The sequence below is a fragment of the Mesocricetus auratus genome, unplaced genomic scaffold, assembly GCF_017639785.1.
Source record: "Mesocricetus auratus isolate SY011 unplaced genomic scaffold, BCM_Maur_2.0 Super-Scaffold_100013, whole genome shotgun sequence".
Classification (NCBI taxonomy): Eukaryota; Metazoa; Chordata; class Mammalia; order Rodentia; family Cricetidae; genus Mesocricetus; species Mesocricetus auratus.
Window position 1 is genome coordinate 63514566 of NW_024429196.1, and position 20233 is coordinate 63534798.

The 20233-nt window shown below is 41.5% G+C and overlaps 1 protein-coding gene and 1 long non-coding RNA gene across 8 annotated transcripts in view; one reads left to right on the plus strand and one right to left on the minus strand.

Moving 5' to 3' along the window:
- Positions 1-6560: 6560 nt before the first annotated feature.
- LOC121143630 lies at positions 6561-7147 on the minus strand. Its single transcript, XR_005880897.1, has 2 exons — positions 7007-7147; positions 6561-6922 (listed from the first exon to the last, which is right to left on the minus strand). It is a non-coding gene; the product is annotated as an uncharacterized LOC121143630 (long non-coding RNA).
- Positions 7107-20233, plus strand: part of Phactr1 (phosphatase and actin regulator 1) — a 463994-nt gene continuing 450867 nt past the window's right edge. The window contains exons 1-2 of one of the 7 annotated variants that reach the window (XM_013110659.3): positions 7107-7259; positions 8964-9114. In XM_013110659.3, the coding sequence (XP_012966113.1) occupies positions 9012-9114 (103 nt within the window). In that variant the 5' untranslated portion in view covers positions 7107-7259; positions 8964-9011. The other 6 variants (XM_013110663.3, XM_013110665.3, XM_005066357.4 and 3 more) reach the window with 6 other exon arrangements.

Here is a 20233-nt window from a genome sequence, read left to right on the forward strand (position 1 = left end):
ATGTGGCAGATGAATGGAGTTTGGGTGGGTGAAATGGAGTCCCTACCTTCAACAAATCTTTACAGCTGCTTACTGTCCAAAAAGTATTTCCAAACAATATTGAATGTAAGTACTGTCCATAAGTCAGGTTCTGTGTTATCTATATACATTATCTCATGAGACCTTGATTTTTAATCCAATGAAGCATGGATTGAATATGTGACCACCCCCCACACACAAAATTTGCTTGCTCTGCTGGTTATAAATATTAGCACCAGATTCCAGGATCAATGTTTTTCACTACTTCATTATATTGTCTCCTGAGTGGTTGAATAAAACATGTCTTTGGGGTTTTCTATGCAGCCATGAGTGTCTTGTGTCTATGAAAAAAAATTCTTTCAGGTATAGTAATTTTTATGAAAGATCAAAATTCAATTCAATAAAATTCCCTTTGTTTCAAAAGTAAGACCCACTTCCCTGCGGCATTAACATTGGATGAGTTTGATGGAGTACCTAGATGTGGAATGGTGAATTGGGAACTTGATGTCTTCAATGCCTTTGGGTGATAGATACTAAAGGTATTCACCTCTGAACAATAACATTCAGGACTCCTTCATGAATAATAGTATTTGTATTGTAGTGATGAGGACGCTATAGCCTTGCATATGCACACAGGGAAGTTTACATGTTAATAGGTAGACATAGAAACTCTGTTGTAGAATTTGGCAGTTTGTTTAAATCCCCAAATGGGGGAAATAATCACCAAGGTTCCTTTGAAGTACTACTTTGGTACCCCCTCATTCTCCCTGCCTCCCTGTGGACTCTCACTGACAGGGTTAGCGTGACTTTCCTAACCTGTCATTGAAAGCTCAGGGACCTAGAATCCATGTGGGTCCTAGCAGAGTTGTGTCCCTTGGAGACATTATTCTTTCTTCCTTCAATGAGTCTTTTGATGTTTTTAAGTTTCTATCTTGAGTCTTAAGAATAGGAAAATGCAATTTAACTTGTGATTAATTTTTATTCCCCCTCCAAGAGAATTGAAAATAGACAGAGAATCCAGGGCACTGTGATTTCATAACTAATGGAAGTCAACTATTGTATGTAGCCTAAAACTCATGTTTCAAAGACTGTCACTGCCAACACATCTGTCACTAGATGTCCATTTCCATAGCTTCAGAATTAGAGAATAGGGAGCTGTGGTCAGTAGAGATCCTTGACATTTCTCATTTTCTCAACTCAGCATTTCCCCACTTTCGTACTTTAGACCAGTATCTACAGATACTGATCTAGATATGATTTCTGGCTATTTTTTCTGCAAAGTAGAGAGATTTGCATATCACAAGCAAGATGAACATAGCAGAATCTTTTTGGCAGAGGGAAAGATGGCATTTGAACTCATGTTATTTATGCTTTGAACTGAGTTTTCTCCAAAGTAGTCACAGAGGGAGATGGTTATTTTTAGAAGCAGCAGTAGAAAGAAGAGCCAAAACACTTGCCCTGCTGAGTCCCGGACTCATCCATAACATCCACGTCAGTTTCTCTGGGGTGGCACTTCATAGGGCAGCCCCAAGAGAGGACAGCCCAAGGAAGACTCTTCAATAAAATTAATGTGCTTGAATAAGATTTAAGAGTCTGCCTCTGGGGCTGGAGATGGCTCAATAATTAACAATGGATACTGTTCTTGCAGGGGACCAGAGTTTGGTTTCCAGCACACTTATTGGGAAGTTCACCATCACTCATAACTCCAACTCTAGGTGACCTGACACCCACTTTTGGCCTCTACTCATGTGCACTTGCAAACAGGCGCCCACACCCACAGCCACACCCATACTCACACCCACATCCGCATCCACCACATTTTAAGTAGTAATAAAATCTGGGGGGAAAGTATACTTTTTCTGCCTCTGGACCATCCAGATATCTTCAAGCCATAATCCTAATTGTGACATTTACAAAGTCAATAGTCTCTTCTGGCAGACAAATGCTAACATGTTATATAAAGTCCCTCAAATATAATCATGGGCCTGTGTGAAATAAAATTAAGATACTCGATATAGAAGTTCTTTTTCTCTGTCTTAATTCCATGCCTTTTTATTTTAGCTTCCAACTATTATCAAACCTTCCTCCCAAAACAGCAGTAGAAATTAATTTGCTCTTATGTAAAAATAACTGATGGTGGCTGAAAGTATTTCTTCTTCCAGGGAAAATTTCATATGGATAAAGCCTCAGATAAAATGCTTGCAGAACCAGGCTGTTTGATGACAGGCTGTTCTTTTTCATTGGCTGAGAATTTCACAAATGTATATAATGTGTGATCGAGGTCTCCTTCACTGCCTCTCCTCCAGTTCTGTCCCCACCACCACTCTTCCCTTCCAACTCCATGTCTTCCTTCCTTCCTTCCTTCCTTCCTTCCTTCCTTCCTTCCTTCCTTCCTTTCTTCCTTCCTTACTTCCTTTCTTTCTCTCTCTCTCTTTCTCTCTCTCTCTCTTTCTTTCTTTCCTCCTTTCTTCCTTTCTTTCTTTCAAACCCACAGAGTAAACTTGGTCTTCCAGTATGTACAGGACTTAATGAGAAAATAATAGAAAGATTTCTCATGAGTCAAAGCTTAAGATGTGAGAGAATGATTTGCCAAACAGAGATGAACCACTATCCTTTCGCTCCCCTCTGTACCTGTGCATGCCTATCACACGCGTATGAGTACACATCTTTGTATATACATACATGTACATGTGCATACAAGTTGCGGGGGCCAGAAGTTGACATCTGGTACCTTCCTAGATCATTCTCCACCTGACGTACAGAGACAGGGTCCCTAACTTGAACCAAGAGATCACCAATCAGTCTAGTTGGCCATGTTGTTGCAGGAATCCCCGGTCTCTGGCTCACACATGCTGGGATTACAGATGGGCTACCATGACTACCCAGAATTTACATGGGCACTAAAGGTTCAAACTCCAATCTTCACAAGTACGTCGCCTAATGAGTCATCTCCCTATCTCCAAACTTCTGCTCTTGAACTGTACCTATTTGGGGGTCAACTCAATAAAAATGGATAAAACTTTCTGTACAGATAGCCTATGTATCTATGGGCTCATCTCTGATTCAACAAACCACAGGTCAAAACATTTAATGAAAAACTGCAACTGTACCAAATATGTACAAATGTTCTTCTTGCCATTACTCTTTAGGCAATAATGTATACTGATTATTACATAACATGTGCACTGTATTAGGTGTTATGGGTTACCTAGGGAAAATTTAGGTATACAAGGGAATGTGTGTAGGTTATATGCAAATAGTACATCTGGAACCAATTTCCCACATATCCTGAGCAAACTAGCATTTTACCTAAGGCTTCACCCTAAGTACTCTCCCAAGATATCCAGGACGTTACTTTACTTGAAGAGAGATCCTAATATTTCCAAGTTAGGTTTAGATTGTAGTGAGATACCCACCCAGCCTGTGCCTGTAAAGCAGACCATGCCTGTGTGGGCATGGTCACCAGTGTAGACATGATGGAAGTGGGTTTAGGTCTGGGGACAGGTGAGCTCTCTGTTGCTTCTGGTTGTGTCATGGAGAGCAGCCTGGGTGGATCCTTGGAGAGGGAACACATGGCAGTTATCTATTTCATGGTAAGTGCATTCTCCACAAATAAACTTCACTTAACCTGTATTGATTCTAGTGAATCCTGAGTCCCATACAACATCTGGTGCCAGCCATGATGTGTGGCCTCTGTAGGTCCAGTGCATTTGTCCACGTTGGGCACCAGATGTCACGTAACAGTTACAGGCAGGGTGGATATCTCACTACATGAGATGGTTTATTATCCAAAGAGAAATGTCCCCAACATTTCATTCAGGCAGAAAGCAGAATTTCATGTAGTCTAAACAGGGTCTTCTAGAGAGTTCTACAATATAGTGAGAAGACACAAGTAAGGTAATTGTGCAATTATAAATGAGAAGAACCTCAGCTAGCAAACCTTACCGGAAACCACCAAGGAGAAATCAGATGGTATAAGAATAACAAGTTACTGGGCTGGAGAGATGGCTCAGACGTTAAAGGCTAGGCTCACAACCAAAAATATAAGAATAACAAGTTCCTTGCTTGTGGTCTTCTATTTCTGAATAATTGCCTCTCACAGCATCAATAGACGGAGACAGTAAACACAAAATGTAAATTAACACAGCTGACATTTTCCCTTGTGCCTAGATTCCATACTTGGAAGCTATCTCTATTTCAAATCAAGTCCATACTTCTTCACTTTTCATATGCGTTGCAGATCTATCTTCTTATCACCACCTGGAAACAAAAAGATAAGTACAACCAAATCCAGGTGGTTTTAGCCCCACATTCCTATACTTTCATATGGCTTGATTTCTTTTACCTACAGGTCACATAGATACATTGGCATTGTCTGACTTAGCTTGAACTTGGGGATGTTTTTCAGTTAAACAGTGTAGTTCTTCATGCATGTTATCCTGGGACATCACCACCTACTCTGATTTTCTTGTATGTCACAATGATGGTATGACATACAATGGAATTAGCGGTGCTTTTAAACAGGTAGAAGTTATAAAAATACAGTTGAGCTGAACAGGTTATGACTTTGACATTGCTTTTTGAGAATTGCTGTTTGCTCACTTTTACAAAAAAATTTCTAGCTGGATATGGTGGTGATTCCTATTATCCACAAACCCTGGAGAATAAGACAGGAGAATCATTAGTTCAAGGCTAGTCTAGGCTATATGGAACTCAAGCTCAACCTAGGCTATACAGGGTTTCAAGTTAGCCTGAACTACACAGCTCAACAAACCAAGATGTAGGGACATAACTCAGTCGTAGAGCACTTGCCAATCCTTGGTTTGATCCCCAGCATCATATGAACAATAATAATTATGATTATTTCATTACATGCATGCTCCTGTACATGATCTATATCTGTGTTTCCCCAAACAATTAAACTAGATTTTGAAAATCTATTTGAGAGCCAAGTATGGTAGCACACAGCTTTAATCCTAGCACTGGGGAGGCAGAGGTAGGCAGATATTTGAGTTCCAGGAAACCCTGGTTGATAAAGAAAGTTCCAGGACAGCCAGGGCTACACAGAAATCCTATCTCACAAAAGAAGGAGAAGAGGAGGTGGAGGAGGAGAAGAAGATGATGATGATAATGATGTCAGTTTCAGAAACTGGTTAGAGCTTGCTTTGAAAATATAATGATTATTTATAAAAACCCTTTTTGTGAGTAAACAATCATTCCCTCTCCAAACCATTGCTTTTTTAAAAGTTAAAATTCCACCTGCCTTTTACAATGACAGCCCTTTCACATCACTCCCACCATTTCATTGGGGAAGGGCAAGAGAGAGAGAGAGAGAGAGAGAGACAGAGAGACAGACAGACAGACAGACAGACAGACAGACAGACAGACAGACAGAGATAGCATACCTGTGGGGGTTAGGGGACAACTCCAGGTGTCAGCACGGTCTCTCCTGTTTGAAGCTGGGACCTTTGTTGCTTGCTGCTGTAAATGCCAGGCTATCTGGCCTAAAAGTTCCCAGGTATCCTCATGTCTCCACTTTATATCTCACTTTAGAAACACTGGGTTTACACGCGTGCATTACCACACCTGGTTTCTAATAGGCTCTTGGGGTTTGAACTCAGGTCCTAAATGCAGGAACAGCAAGTGCTTTAAGCAGCCAGATCATCTTTCCTGCCCCAGCATGTTATAGAGAGAGAACACTTCACGTTTCCTTTGCTTGGTCAGTTCTCTAGAAAATACTGATTCCCACACCTACTTTAAGTCTCAGGAACATTTTTCAAATGTCCAGTTTAGCATTGCCTTCTTCCATCACAGGCTCATTTACACTTACCGCAGTATCTGATGTTTTTCAGCTTAATCTCTCTCCCTCCTGTCTCTCTCCACTCTCCCTTCCCCTGTGTCTCTCTCACCTATGAGTCATTATAATTTCAGTAGAAGCACAATAGAGGGTTAGAACCTGTCGCCCACACCCTACTGTAAGTGAAGGGAACCAGAAGACAGCTTTCTCTTTTTGTAAATGTCAAGTGTTCACCTGTCTCTATTGAGGGCTGTACAGGTATTCAACCTTAAAGACCTAAGGTCTGGGGTCTGAGAAGAGCTTCGCACATTCAGAGACTGAACTGACAAGGCCATTTGATTGGTCATTCCACTTTGTTCTTGTAACAGGCTGCAGCACTAACTTGGTACACGGTTTGCTCAGATGTGATGGGAGAACCTACCCCATTATTGACCCACAAAACAGTCAGCAAAGCATTTCCTGGTTCCTCTTCTGGGGGCAACCCCCTAAGCCACCAAAGGCAAGAGAGCATGAAAGACACAAATAGAGGAAACTCAAAGTTAACAGACACTCACTTGTCCCTTTGCTGTGCTGTGTACTGGGGCAAGGGGAGTCTGGTGATCTTTCTTTCAAGTCTTTGTAAACATTGTGTCTCCTGTCTTAACTACCCATCCTGACGCTACATACTACACTCTACTAATTGTCACTTCTGCTAAGTCCATACTAAGTGGAAGAAGGTTGCAGAAAACACACACTGGAACATGACTTGGTTATCATCATAGCTTTTATGAGCACATCTCCAAGTCTCATGCCTGCAAGTCTTCCCAGGGAATGTGACACTGAGGATATCAAACTGACGTGGGGGACCCAACCAAAGCTGCTTTTTGCCATTGAGATGATTCTGTGGCATTCAGAAAAGAGGAATCATTGAGGCATTTTGAAGATCTGGTCACGCAGAGACAGAAAGAGGAAGTGTAAAACCCAACTGGCCTTCTGCATTTCTCTCCAGAAAGCAGCTCACAGTTTTAATTGCCCACCTCGTTTGGCAGCTCTAAAGGAAGGTGGCAGTGCACCAAACCCCACTGGGGCAGCCTTCAGGATTAGAAAGTACTCTGCACCTTGTAGAGCCTAGGAGACAGGAGAATCATTTTAAATGCAAATTAAATTGAGGGGGTAGCAGAAAAGAACACATAAAAGATGGTAAAACAAAACCTTTCAATTTTCTTAAATTAGCAGGCTAATGTGTTCGAAAGAGCAGCCCCACTCAGATCCCATCTTGGGGGGTAGCATTTCATCACAATATAAAACCGGCAGATCCATCATTGCCCTCCACTCTGTGCTCTTGACTGGAGATTGAAGGGAAAATTAGAAGCTGTTCGTTGGGCTTTCAGGCTCAGCAGCCCTGCTCAGCTTGCTTTCTGCTCTCCATCGGTGGCGGCATCCTGTTGAAGAAGGACAAGTGCTGGTGAGTGACTGTCTTCTAACTTTGACAATCTTCCCTGTGTGTGTCTCTGGCTACCTTGCCTTTGGTGGGCTAGGGGCTTGCCTCCCATCTGATCTGTGCATCTTTCAAAATCTGGGAAATTTCAGACAGCATTTTACGCTGTTCCTAGGGACGGATTCACAGAAGGAAAGAGTTATTTTCAGCATAGATGCTGGTGACTGTTTCTGTGTATTAATTATAATGGGAATGTCGAACATGTTGCCAATTAAAGGGCCTTTCTTCATCCTCCTGCCCCATTCAGCAATAACGTAAGGATAGGTGCCCCAACGTGGTCCAGACAGCTTAGTCTTTTCCACTGTTTAATCATTTACCATTTTACGCTGTTCTAGCTGCAAAGCAGACTGGAATTTGAGATTGTAAAAAATAGATTATTAAACCATAATTCTGATTTTTAAATAAATGTGAGATCTCTCCACTCAAGAGATGGGAGAGTAGGCTGTGAATGGCCCTGGATGATGTAAAATCGACATGTAGATTTGGATGGTTCCCTGCCAAAGTTTTACATGGGAGAGTGGCAATTTCCTTCCTTTGCAGAGGAGGGAGTGGAGGGGCTGGAGCTGGCGTCACCTTCTGTTGCTAAGGTAACATGTTCTGACCATTTTATCTGATAGAGCAAGTCCAGTGGACAGAATATATTATTCATCACTGATCTAATCAGATAATCAAAACTGTTTACTTGTGCTGGGACTATTTAGTAAGATCAAAGGCAGCTGGTTGAAACTGCTCATTTGGACTATCGACAGCCTTTGACTTTACGGGGTTGCTTTTTGCAGTAAGTATAATTTGCTGTTGGGGTACCTTTTGCTATTTTTAAAAAAGTTTCACCTTACCAGACTTGGTTTCTTAGATGAGAGTGTGTAGTCTTAGAAAGCGAGTGACTGCTTTAGCTTCCTGATCTTAAGGACTTTGTCTTGCTTCTCCTTAATAATATAATAGTGCAGAAATAGAGGTAGCTCGTCTGTGCCAGTATCAGGGGGAAACTCCATGGGCTGCATGAGAAAGGACTAGCTGGTTTTCATGCCCTGCTAGTGCATGCTATGGGAAACATTGCAAATCTATGATGTTTCTCACTGCTGCACGAGCCGCACTTCTGTAACAAAGCAGCTTATACTATATGGGGCTTAGGCAGATGAGCTGGTAGCATAGATTGCTGAAGGGAATGGCGAAAGAGTAAGGAATTCAAGATACCTGTACAGCAAATGAGCCACCCTGTAATGCAAGGTATCTAGGAGAGAAGGCTCGGATTCCCAGGGGATTCTCTTACTAGAAGCCCCTGGATCAATGTAAGAGCAACCTGTAGGATGAATGACACTTTCTAATGTCATATATTGGTCAGACTTTTAAAACCTGGAAGTAGATGAATTTAAAAGTATACCTTGTGTCAGCTAATATACAGCAAGGAGAAAACAGTATGTTACTTCTCTTTAACCTGGATTGTTATTTTTTTCTTTTTATTCCCATGTAGAATATATTATTTTTAATCAATGTTAACTAAAGGTTGCATCTTCTCATACAATACAAAGGCTCTGGCAATGGGGGCTTTGAAATTTGAAATGTCAGTCAAATGTTAGCATATGATAATAGAGTACTCTTTAAAAAAAAAGAAAGAATAGACACACTTGACAGCCTGAAATACTGTGAGGTTTTTTTTTTTTCTCTTTATAGATATCTACGTGATTAGCTTCTCTCAAAATCCTGTTTTAAACATCGAAGATGGATTATCCTAAAATGGATTATTTTCTGGACGTGGAGTCTGCTCATAGACTCTTGGATGTGGAGTCAGCACAAAGATTCTTCTACAGTCAAGGAGCTCAAGGTAACAAGTGGAAAAGAGGGGAGCCCCTCACCATTGGGCTGCTTTGTTGTAAACAGTGCAGCAGCAGCAGCAGCAGCTGCAACAGTTTGAGCGCTGTCTTAAAAGGCCATCAGTTAATATTTTCAAATTGATAACATTTACCAAAGTGCTGCTGAAATTTCAGCACAGACTAAATAAATCCACTCATCTTGGGGGTGTTAACAAGTGTTGGGGTGCATACCTCTGAGGGTTATGTTAGAAGATGATCCCCAGCTCCTTGAGTCCAGAGCTTATGCCTAAAAGGATTGAGGGATGCATTTTTCCATAGAAATTTTAGGCAGGCAGCTATTGCACTGGTGGAGATCCTCGGGCACCCTGACCTGGCTGAGTGCCATCCGGCTGGATAATGGGCTTCTGAGATAAGTGTGCCACTTGTGTTGCTGCCTTATCTATCCTCAGTGCTCTGGGTTGTTGCCTAGAGAATCCTCAGTGCACATTCAAGGGTCTCCACCCACTCCTGTGAAGTGTGTTTTCATTACCTAGTTCACGGTAGTTGATCTGGCTCTAGCATATTTGCTCTCCTGTCCCCAGGTTCCATTTAGAATTTTTGCCATCGGTAAAGTAACAAAAGAATGTCAAGTGTTTCGTCCTCTTGATGGATAGATTTTTTAAAATCATAGTTTGTGTTCTTTATAACATTTTAAAGATGTTCATTCAAATGATGGCTATGCCACAGAGCATGCAGGTGGCATACTGGGAAGGAGGACAGGGCTCTTATTTAAACAGGAAAGTAGTTGGAAGCCACAAAGCAGAGACAAAAATGAGATCGGCTGTGCTGCAATCCTGGCATCTTTCACTGTTGCACGACAGGAAGCTCGTCTGGGGCACTGATAATAATCCTCCCTGATTTTTCCTAGTGTTTTTAGGGATTTCTTGTGCGTTGCTCATGGCTTGCAGAATCTTGAGGGCTTATGAGACTCCTTTTCTATTTTCTGGGTGTGAGCCTGTGCTCTTAAAGTTAAGAGAGGCTGGATATTATCTGCAGGGTTTGTTTGGGGGAGCAGACTCAGCGGCACAGCATAATTTGGCAAAAATAATACCATGGCAAATACCCATCCTCTAAGAGGCAGGAGACAGCATTGCTATTCTCTGTCACTTTAAGAGGTCTAAGAGTGTTGCTAGGGAGAAGGGCGGGAGGCTAGTTAACATCACCAGCTTGTTCTGGATCTACAAGTAGGCTGGCAGCTAGAAGTAGGTGTGGAGCTAGAAGAAGGAAGAGAGGGGCTTCCACCGTCACCGTCATGGGACCTGACTTTCCACACTTCCACATCTGCCCCACTGCACTCCATTCTGAGTCGTGTTCCATGGCAGGCTCATCCACCTGAGCTGTAGATCAAGAAAGGAAGCAATAGTTGGCTGTGGAGGGTAAAGCTGCCTGTTCACTTTGTCTTGAAGATGATGGACTCTTGGCTTTTATGAAAGGAGAGCAGGCAGGGTGTGTAGGAGGTTTGAGGATTACAGGCAGCCTGGTAGCTGCAGCAGATGGAGCTCTGGGGGTGGAGTGGTCAGAATTGTCACCAGCAGTGACGGTGGTTTAGGCTCCAGAGCTGGAATAGCTGGGAAACACATGGGAGGTGGCAGCATAAGCTATGGCTTCTCCTTTGGATCACATGTGCCTGTGGGTGAGGAGGATGCTATCCCAATCTAGGAATCCTAGATTTGCAGATCAGAGTGGGCTGCCCCAACATCAGTTAGGCCAGGATCCCCAGATCAGAAATCTAGGTGTTCCTGAGGTCTCAGAGTTTGCAGTTAAACAGGAGTGACAGGAATGGTGACCGAGCCAGTATCCCTCTCTAAAGACCGGTATTTAAAAATCAATTCACATAGCCTTTTGCTAACTGACAACAGTGACAGATTTCTAAGTTCTTAATCTCATTAATGAGGCAGGTTTTAAAGTACTTAAAACAGCATCTGCTATATAAGACACTGCACATTATTGAATCAATAAAACAGATATCTGATTGAGAGTCCACAAGACAGTCAATAAGCAATCGTAACTTACAGCAAGTCCTATTTCTAGTGAGAGGCAAGCATAGCATACACATATGCATTCACATTGCGTGCGCGCACACGTGTACACACACACACACACACACACAGAAAGGGGGAAGGGGAAGATGGAGAATGAATGTTCAGTAAACACAAAGTCACTAAGATTTTGTGTCTTGTCCCAGAAGAACATACAATAAGACAAACTTCAGAAATGGTAAAAGTATGCTGTGGTGTATAACCCCACCTACGCTTTTACTTCACCTTAAAACGTGGTCCCAGATCCCCCAACACCTAGAACCATCACCACGGAGTCTTCTGCTGTCAGGAGCTCTGCCTCCACTGGGACTTGGAACTTCTCACTCCAGTGACCCAGCTCCCCTGCAGTAGCTTTTGTCCACTTTGCATGGATACTGAGTCTTTCCAATACACCAAACCCCGTGGCCTCCTGAAAGGTTCCAGATGAATGGTGAGTGGGTGACAGCCTGCAACCCTATTTCCACAGTGAACACTCATGTTTCCAGTGTATGATTGAAACCTATATTGAATCCATGTGAAGACTCTGAGCACCAGGGGAAGGAGGCCTATGTGACAGCTGCTTCTTATTGAAGACATGTAGGGCAAAGAGGATCTATCTCACCCCAGGTAGCTCTCTATCCACCAGACTAGCCCAGTGTAGAGTGGTAGGAGAAAGGTCTAAAAGCCTGGATGTGATGTCCTCTACTAAAGTGGTCTAACTGGAAGTTAAACACAGAGTTCACAATACAGAGCTTGGGTTACTGAAAACCTGATTGGCTAGGCTGTTGTGTGTTTGTTGCCTTTGGCTATTTCTAAAAATTGAACAAGTACTCTCAGAGATATAAATTCTTTATTGAGGAAAGAAAAAATCTGAGGGTTCCCCTTCTTCCTTTCCTATGTGATTTACTCCATTGTATACACTATTCACAAAATTCTAGAAAAATAACACCTTCGAAATCAATTATAGACAAAATGTCTATCTAAAGCAATAGTTTTAAAAGCATGCTTTTTTCTGACTGATAGGTATTTTTGTTTAATTTTTCATGAAAAACGAAAACATCCTGTTCCAAAACAGAGGAGGACATTTTTGTTAGTTAACATAAGAATAGTCTAGGAAAATTTCTTAAAAGAAGGGTAAAAAGAAGTCCTCAGCTTTTCAAAGTACCTTTGGAAGTTCCTGAATTGTCAAATCCATGCCCTGTTCTGCTGATGGAACAGCTTGTTTTCTCCAGCATCCTTTTATCTTTGATGTGAGCACACATTGGGGAAGATGAACTGACTTGGAATTCTGGTATCAAAAGCACGATATGCTGTGGAGAACAGGGTGGGAGCAGTGAAGCCCACAGGCCTGCTGGTTGTCTCCCGGAGGCAGATGATGCTCTTCTGGCTAGCTGGGGAGTTCTTTACCTCCAGAAAATACTGGCAACACAGAGGGAACTCTGTGAAGGCCACCTGTCACTCAAAAGGAAGGTCCTGGAAACTGGAGGTACATATGACTTCAAAGTAGTACCATAATTCAGGTTCACCCTGCTTTAGGTTCTGACAGTGATACACGCACCCTCAGCTTCAGGCTCTGTGATATTACAGTGCCCAACTGAACTAAAAGGGACATTTTTAAACTTTAACAAAAGGAGTATCGTGAGACTTTGTGTTTGAAATGAACATCACGCAAGACCCTCTCAAGACTAAGTGAAACGGAATCTGAATGGTCAGGTCTCTAGAAAACCAGATTCCAACAGGCTTCTGGGTTATTCTACCATGATGGGTCATCTCCACATATTTTATACAAAATTAGTGCTAAAGTTTAAAAAGAAAGCACTCTGTGTTCTATAAATAAGAAACACCTCAGGAAATTTCACACACACACACACACACACACACACACACACACACACACACAATTGCCCTGTGGCTATTTTTGCCTGAATATCTTTCTTAGCAATACATATATAGTTAAGTGTTACAAACTATCATATATTATACATATTTCCTATTGGCAATGGAGATAGATAGAACATGCAAGCATTCAACCACTGAACCACACACTTAGCCCCCAAGGTCATCTCTTTTAAATGGATTCAAACCATCAAAGTGACCAATAGACTTCAAGAAGTGAACACAAATCAGAGACTGCACTAGATTTATTCATTGCATGTGTTCATCCTCAATGAAACATTGGGAAATGGGAATTACAACATTTATGTGCATGTTGCAAATTAGAACACTTAGGATTGAGAGCTGGGGAGGAAACTTAGAAAAGTGCTTGCCACTGAAGTCTGAGGACACATGTGTATGTGAGAACATGGTGTTCCTATAATTGGGAATGTAGAGATGGGGGTCTCTGGGGCTTGCTGCATAATCTCACCTAATTTCTGAGTTCTGGGACCTAGTGGGAGATTGAGTCTCAAACACTGTCAATGTAATTGGTGCCTCAAAAACAGCAACCAAGTTTGACATCTGACATCCTCAATTGTGTGTGTGTGTGTGTGTGTGTGTGTGTGTGTGTGTGGTGTGTGTGTGATGAGTTGAAGATCCTTGAGAAAGGCCATCCATTGCGATATCAGAAAAGCTAGGATCTGACTGAAGTATGCCAGACTCCAAAGCCCAAGCTATTTTCAATGTTCTTTCCTGGAAAGAGGTGCCTTTTTAGCTGACCAGGTTGGTAGAATCAAGGAGGTGAATGAAGGTAATGCTAATGGCCATATCACACTTCCCAAATGGGGAGGTTGGGGCTTCGAGTGATTCCTTCATGTGCCCCAATCACATAGTTTCTAACGGGACACTGGAGTGGGGAAGGTGACCTCTACCTCACTCATGTTCTTTCCACTATGCTAGAACTTCTTTCTCTCTTCTGTTTTTTTTTCTCTTTTTAACTTGAAGACCATCAGTTTTCCCGAACATTTAAATTACCTTCAACACATTAAAAGTCAGTTGACTGAAGCCACAAGACAATCACATTTAAGGCTCCTGACGACAATCCACCTCTTTTATCGTTTTACATAACTCATGGCATTTGAAGCCATTGGTACTTGTCATAAAGTACCTTTTCTCTTGTCTGTATTGTCTTGTTCAACAAAGGGAAATGCCAGTTTTGACAACTGATGAATGCCACAGTGAGCTGCTCAGATTCTCTTCAGGTTGTTTTAGGAATAGAGAAAAATTCACTGAGACCCCTCTGTCAACCCTTCCCCCTGAGCAGTCCCCCTCACCTCTGCCTTTTGTTATGTGCTCCCCTCCCCCACAAAATCCATCCGAACCATTGGCTTTTGAATCTTTAGTTTTCAGTTAAGTGTACTCCATCTATCTAACCTTTGTACCTCTGGGATTTCTTAGCATGGTCCCATTAGACAAATACATTTGGTATCACTCAATTAGTTGCAAGTCATTAGCAACGGTTAATTAATAGCATTCTTTCTTTTCCTGAGATTCAGGCAAGACCTAGCTTCCGGATCACCTCCCTCTGAGTTTTTCCTGATGTTTCTAGCCTCTGTCATAGTACAGGATTTCATTTTTATCCCATACTCCTCCACACACTTGGCATAGCAACTCCTGAAAATGGCAGCCTTGGGTTCTTCATAGAAATGGTTGGCTAGCTCCAAATCCAAGAGAGGATAACAGGTTAAATGGGACCTGTAGAGTATGTGTGTGTGCTCTTGTCAATTAGTCATTATCTCTTGGTTAAATGTGTTATGCATGTGTGTGTATGTTTGTCCATTAGTCACGAATGCTGCTGCCTACTACTTAAATGCCTTCCATCCACCCCAAGTGCAGTAGTCTCCTTGAATACCATTTTGTTGATGGGCAACACCATCCTTGGCATAATGAGAGCATTACAATTTATTAAATTCCTCTATTGACCTGGTAGAACAGGAATCCTTCAGTCTACACTTTCAAGGAGAAACTTTAGATTCAGAGAAAAGACTTAAGACTTCCAGATGTGGAAAACATTGCTCCCCCCTACTCCAGCTCCTTTAAAGTCTTAAAGTCTTTAGTTGAAAGTAGAAAGCTTTCTACTTTAAGACTGAGGGGGAGAGTGCATAAAAAGAATGATTGAAAGAATTAAGATGTGGAAAATAAAAGGAAGTCCTCAACTCAAATGTATCTGTTATAAAACAAAAGAAATATTTTAAACAATCAAAAGAGAAAGGAAAATATTACAAGGAACGTTTAGGTACATTACTAAATAAGTATAGACTTTGAAACTAGATTTCCAGAGGCAATGAAGATTTTAATGCATAATTGTCTATAACGACTGAGTTTTTCTTCTGTCCAGAAGTAGCTATGAAACAGATGAACCCTACGTTTCCTTGTGTTGAACTTGCCTGAGACCAATCCAAAGGATGTTCTGTGTTCAGACTTTCCCTAACTGAGATCCCTTTCCCTTCTTATAATCTCTACTACCCAGTCAGGGAGGCCTTACAGTTTGTTCAATTGTCTCTCAGTGCAGCCACCATTCACACTTCCGTTTCCTACCAGACACAGTGGAGGAAGCTGTAGAGACTCATCGAAGTCACTTACCAGAAATACACTGTGAGAACAGCTCACGGAGTGCCAGTCATCTGTGTAAGAGTCTCCCTCATTCATCTAGGGGGAGGCTGTTCTTTCTCCATCCCTGTCCCTTGAGACCTCACCTGTGGTTCATTCCTGAAGCAGGAGGTCTGGTTTCCTCCAGAAAGACTGAGGCACAAGCAACGGCTACAAGTCAATCCAGTGCCCATTTAAGGCATGGCTGCCAAGTGGATTATGGCCCTTTTCATCACACTAACACCTTCCTGTCTGCCCCTTAGAGTCCTGCTAGCTAGCACTTGCACAGTGATATAAGCCACATCTCCTGTCTACCCACATAGTGATTCCTTCATATGTTTTACTTGGTTCATTGCCCATGTAATGTGCATGCTAACTTCTAGAACCTATCTCAGAGAAGGGTTTCATATGAAAGCTTTACAAAATCCTTTTGTGGCACTCAGATCATCACCCTCAAAAGAATCCTGTTGAAGGATGGGGCGGGGATTTGTTCTTTGTAAGTCAAGCAAGGAAGTTGCATGCTGTGCTTCACTCATGGATGACAAAACAAGACCAAGCCTGCCCTCCCCTGGTTTTCCATGTGCTCCATGTAGACCTCTAATTGCTCACACCCAGGCTCTCCCAACCTATGTTTAATACAGAGAACATTGTGTATAAAGGTGAGAATGGAAGCAGATAAAGAGGGAAAATATATATACAGCCAGTCTTCTAGTTCCACAGATTATTGGACCATGCAGTCTAGCCCCAGCTTCTGAGCATGCCGTTGGAACAAAACAGCCCTGCTCACAAAGGAGCTTTTGTTGAGGTCCTTGATATTTGGGGTACCTTGCTCCTAGGAGCCATCTGTCTTAAACATATTGGGGTTCAGATTTCCTGTGTTGAGCAGAGGATGAGAGGAAGAGAGAACCCAAGATAATGAGGCATGGAAAGGAAGAAAATTACATGAAAATACAGACAACACTTCCAATCAATTAATAACGCCCACTACCACATACGGCATATGAAAGAGTGGATTAAAATGCAGCCCACACTCAGCATCAGCCATGACCCAATTAGCATAAACAATTCACAGGTGCTGGGGGATGAATTCTCACTCCTCATTTGCTCAAACAAATCTGTTTTCTCAAAAAAAATCTTTTTTAAAGAATGCAGGAAAGAAAACTTGCAGTACCACCCTTGTGACTCTGCAACAGTGGAAAGGATGGTAGCTCACAGTTGGTACCATTTTCAATATGTTTAATAATTTCCCAGTGAGCCATTAGACACATAGACTTGAGCAAAACTCCTGAATGGGCATTAATATGTTAAACTGCGACTTTGAAGTACTATGTCTGAATATAGAAATGACCTTCAAGATTATTTGTTTCCCAATCAGAAGAGCAAAACCAGGATAATACCAAAGACTTTCAGTTGGATTTAGTGAGGGCAATGAAGCATCTTCTAGGCAGTATGAAGTGATGTGTGATAAGGCATGGGCATCTGAAGAGAGTGATCAGTTAGAATCCTGTGTTTATTACAAGGGGCATAGATGGACTGGTCACAGTGCAAAGATTCAGACTTGAAAGAGAAGAGTAGATCAGTAGGTAGAAACCAAAGAACTCAAGACTTTGCTTGCTGAACTAAGGAAGTCCAAAACAGATGTTGAGTTCAATAAAGAACACAGCACAGTGAGGGTCTGTGCTCCAATGTGTAATTATGAAGGTCACAGATACAGATGTGAGGACTGATGGGGGAGACAGCCCAAAGCCAGGGAAACACTGGCTACTACAGTGATGCAAACATAACTGAACAGCAAATAAACTGGGTGAGTTCAGAAGAAAAAAGGATCTGGGATCATTAGCAAGATTCTCCCTACATGTGTGACAGTAAGACAGCTGGATCATGAGGGAGTGGCTATACAAAGAGATTCTCAGATGTTACCTTTGAGTATTAGAAGTTATTCACCGAGAGAAGGATTATAAGAAGAGAATCAAAGTGGAGGAAATTAGAGTGTATTGAATGTATAGAATGTGTTGGCTCTAGCAATATATGTAATCATCAATATGAAATAAGTTCTATAGATACAAATCTGGATACAGAGACCTCAGAAGGCAATCCAAAATACTCAGTATAGCACAATAATTCTTTTAAATTCTTTACTGACATCGTTTGCACGTGTTTCTGAGTTATATTTCTTCTGAATCTTAATCTTTCCTTTCATATTATTTTGAGGACTGGAAAACACTCTAAATTACAACATGGACCATAAACACAAAGTCTTCTCTTTAGCACTAATACTGAAAATTAATAACCCATTTTAAATACCTATATGAAGCACATGTTTGCAGTTGACAAGACAATTTCAATTTCAGGGTTGGGTTTTCATTAGAAGCAATGTTCTGAGTTGGCACCAGGGTGATCATCTAAGAAACAAGTAAATAAAAATATAATGCAAACTCATTCACCGTGTAGAACTATAGTTTGTCACGGACACTGCAGAGAAGGAGAAAAAGAGGTTCTGCTACAGCTGACTAAAAACAGACCTTAATTTTGTTGTAGACCAATGTAGCAAGATCTTCTGCTTAATTAATTAAACAGTTTGGTGTCTAAGTTGATCAAAGAAGATGCAACTTACCTTAGCCCGACTTTATCTTTGTCTTTAAAAAGTCAGAGCACACTGCAAACTCCCTACAACCCATAACCCAAGTTCACTCAACAGCCTGGATATGTGCACTGAGGTTACAAAGGAATATGAAGGGGATAGAGACCTCAGTATTATTGCCTTTATAGTCCTATTTGATCCACAGGCCCTTCTATATTCTATTATCCCATTTTACAGATGTTCCAATTATCAACTAACTTTTCAAGGCCCCAAAGCTGTGTAAATAAAGTTGTAATTCAAACCTTTAACTTTCTGATCCTCCTCACCACATCTTCTAGGTCAATGTTCTATGGTTGAGCAAATTTACCAGTGCAGATACTATGAGCAGACAAATAAAATTTATAGTGTTCACATAATTCAAGTTCAAAGGCAGAATGCCTTAAGAGTTGTATGATAAGAATGGACACCACAGTCACTTTATGTAGTTATACTACAGGGGGAGCTCCCTAAAGGAACGTTTAATCTTTCTTTCTCAGCAAACTATCACAGAGGAAGGGGAGACTCTCTGTACTTAGTTTGAACTAGACAGTATATTATTTGCTTACAAGACAGCCTTCCTAGGTCTCCATGGGAATTTCTTACAACACTCACAATCCATTTTTTTTCTTACTACCAATGCAATGCATAAGAGTTAGAGAAAATACAGATCATAAAGCCAAGCCAAACCAAACCTAAGCATCACTTAACATAGGTGCTCCTACAGCCTGGAACATATGCTTGCATTCCTTTCATGTACATAGGTGAACCATCCAATGCGTATGCTTTTATTCTAAAGGTCCACAGATTACCTTTAGTTTCTCAATTTTAATTTAATTATTTTAATAAATAAACATTCACCCATACTAAGCATTATTGATTCTCATGATGAATTAATAGTCAGACACAGTTGGAAGGAAGGGAGAGCAGTCCACTGTGCTTTGGTTTTGCCCCAAAGATAACTTTGCCAGCTGGACTGTGTCCCTGAATCAGTTTTTCTGTTATTTAGTAGACAGAGTGCTGACTAATACCCTGTTAACTGATTACCATCAGCAACCCATCTGTAGACACAACAGAATGCAAATAAAAATCCACCTAATCTACCCTGGGCAGGTCTTCCCTCAGACTCAACCATAGAGGAAAGTCTGCTGTCCCAGACTTCCCAACTTCTTGTTCAAGACACACCAGCAGCTACTGGGTTTACTCAACAATGTAATCATGGCAATAATAGAACAGTAAAGCCTGAAAATGTTATGTTCAACTGGCTCATTTTATAGATGATAAAACTAAGCCTCGGGGAAGAAAGGAAATGCAAGCTTTGCTTATTAATACCTAACATATGCCAGAAACCATGTATGCATGCTTCACTCAAAACTACAAACTTGTCCCTGGTTTGATATTATAACCCCAACTCTTATGAAATGAAAGCTTACAAGGAAAAATATATCTAAAATCAACTACAATGACAGGATTCAAACCTAAGTCTTCCTAACTTTGTAGTTTCCTACATTTCTAGGGGCTGAGTGGTTGGGGATGGAAAGCACTAGGTATTTAACTAGGTAACATAGCTGGACTGTGGCAGAGGAGTTAGACAAAACCCAGAACCCCAGTGCCTAGGCTGGCTGACTGTCCTAGTCAGGTTCCTGTTGCTTTGATGAACGCTGGGGCCAAAATCAAGTTGTAGAGGAAAAACTCTATTTGATCTTATATCTTATAGTTCATCATGAGATGAAGTCAGCGCAGGAACTCAAGGCAAGAATCTGGAGGCGGGAACTAAAACAGAGGCCATGAAAGAACCATGCTTACTGCCTTGCTCTTCATGGCTAGCTTGGCTTGATTTTTGATTCGACCCAACATCACCTAACTAGGAGTTACACATCTACAGTGGGTTGGACTCTCCCTCATCAATCATTAATAATAATAAAAAACTGC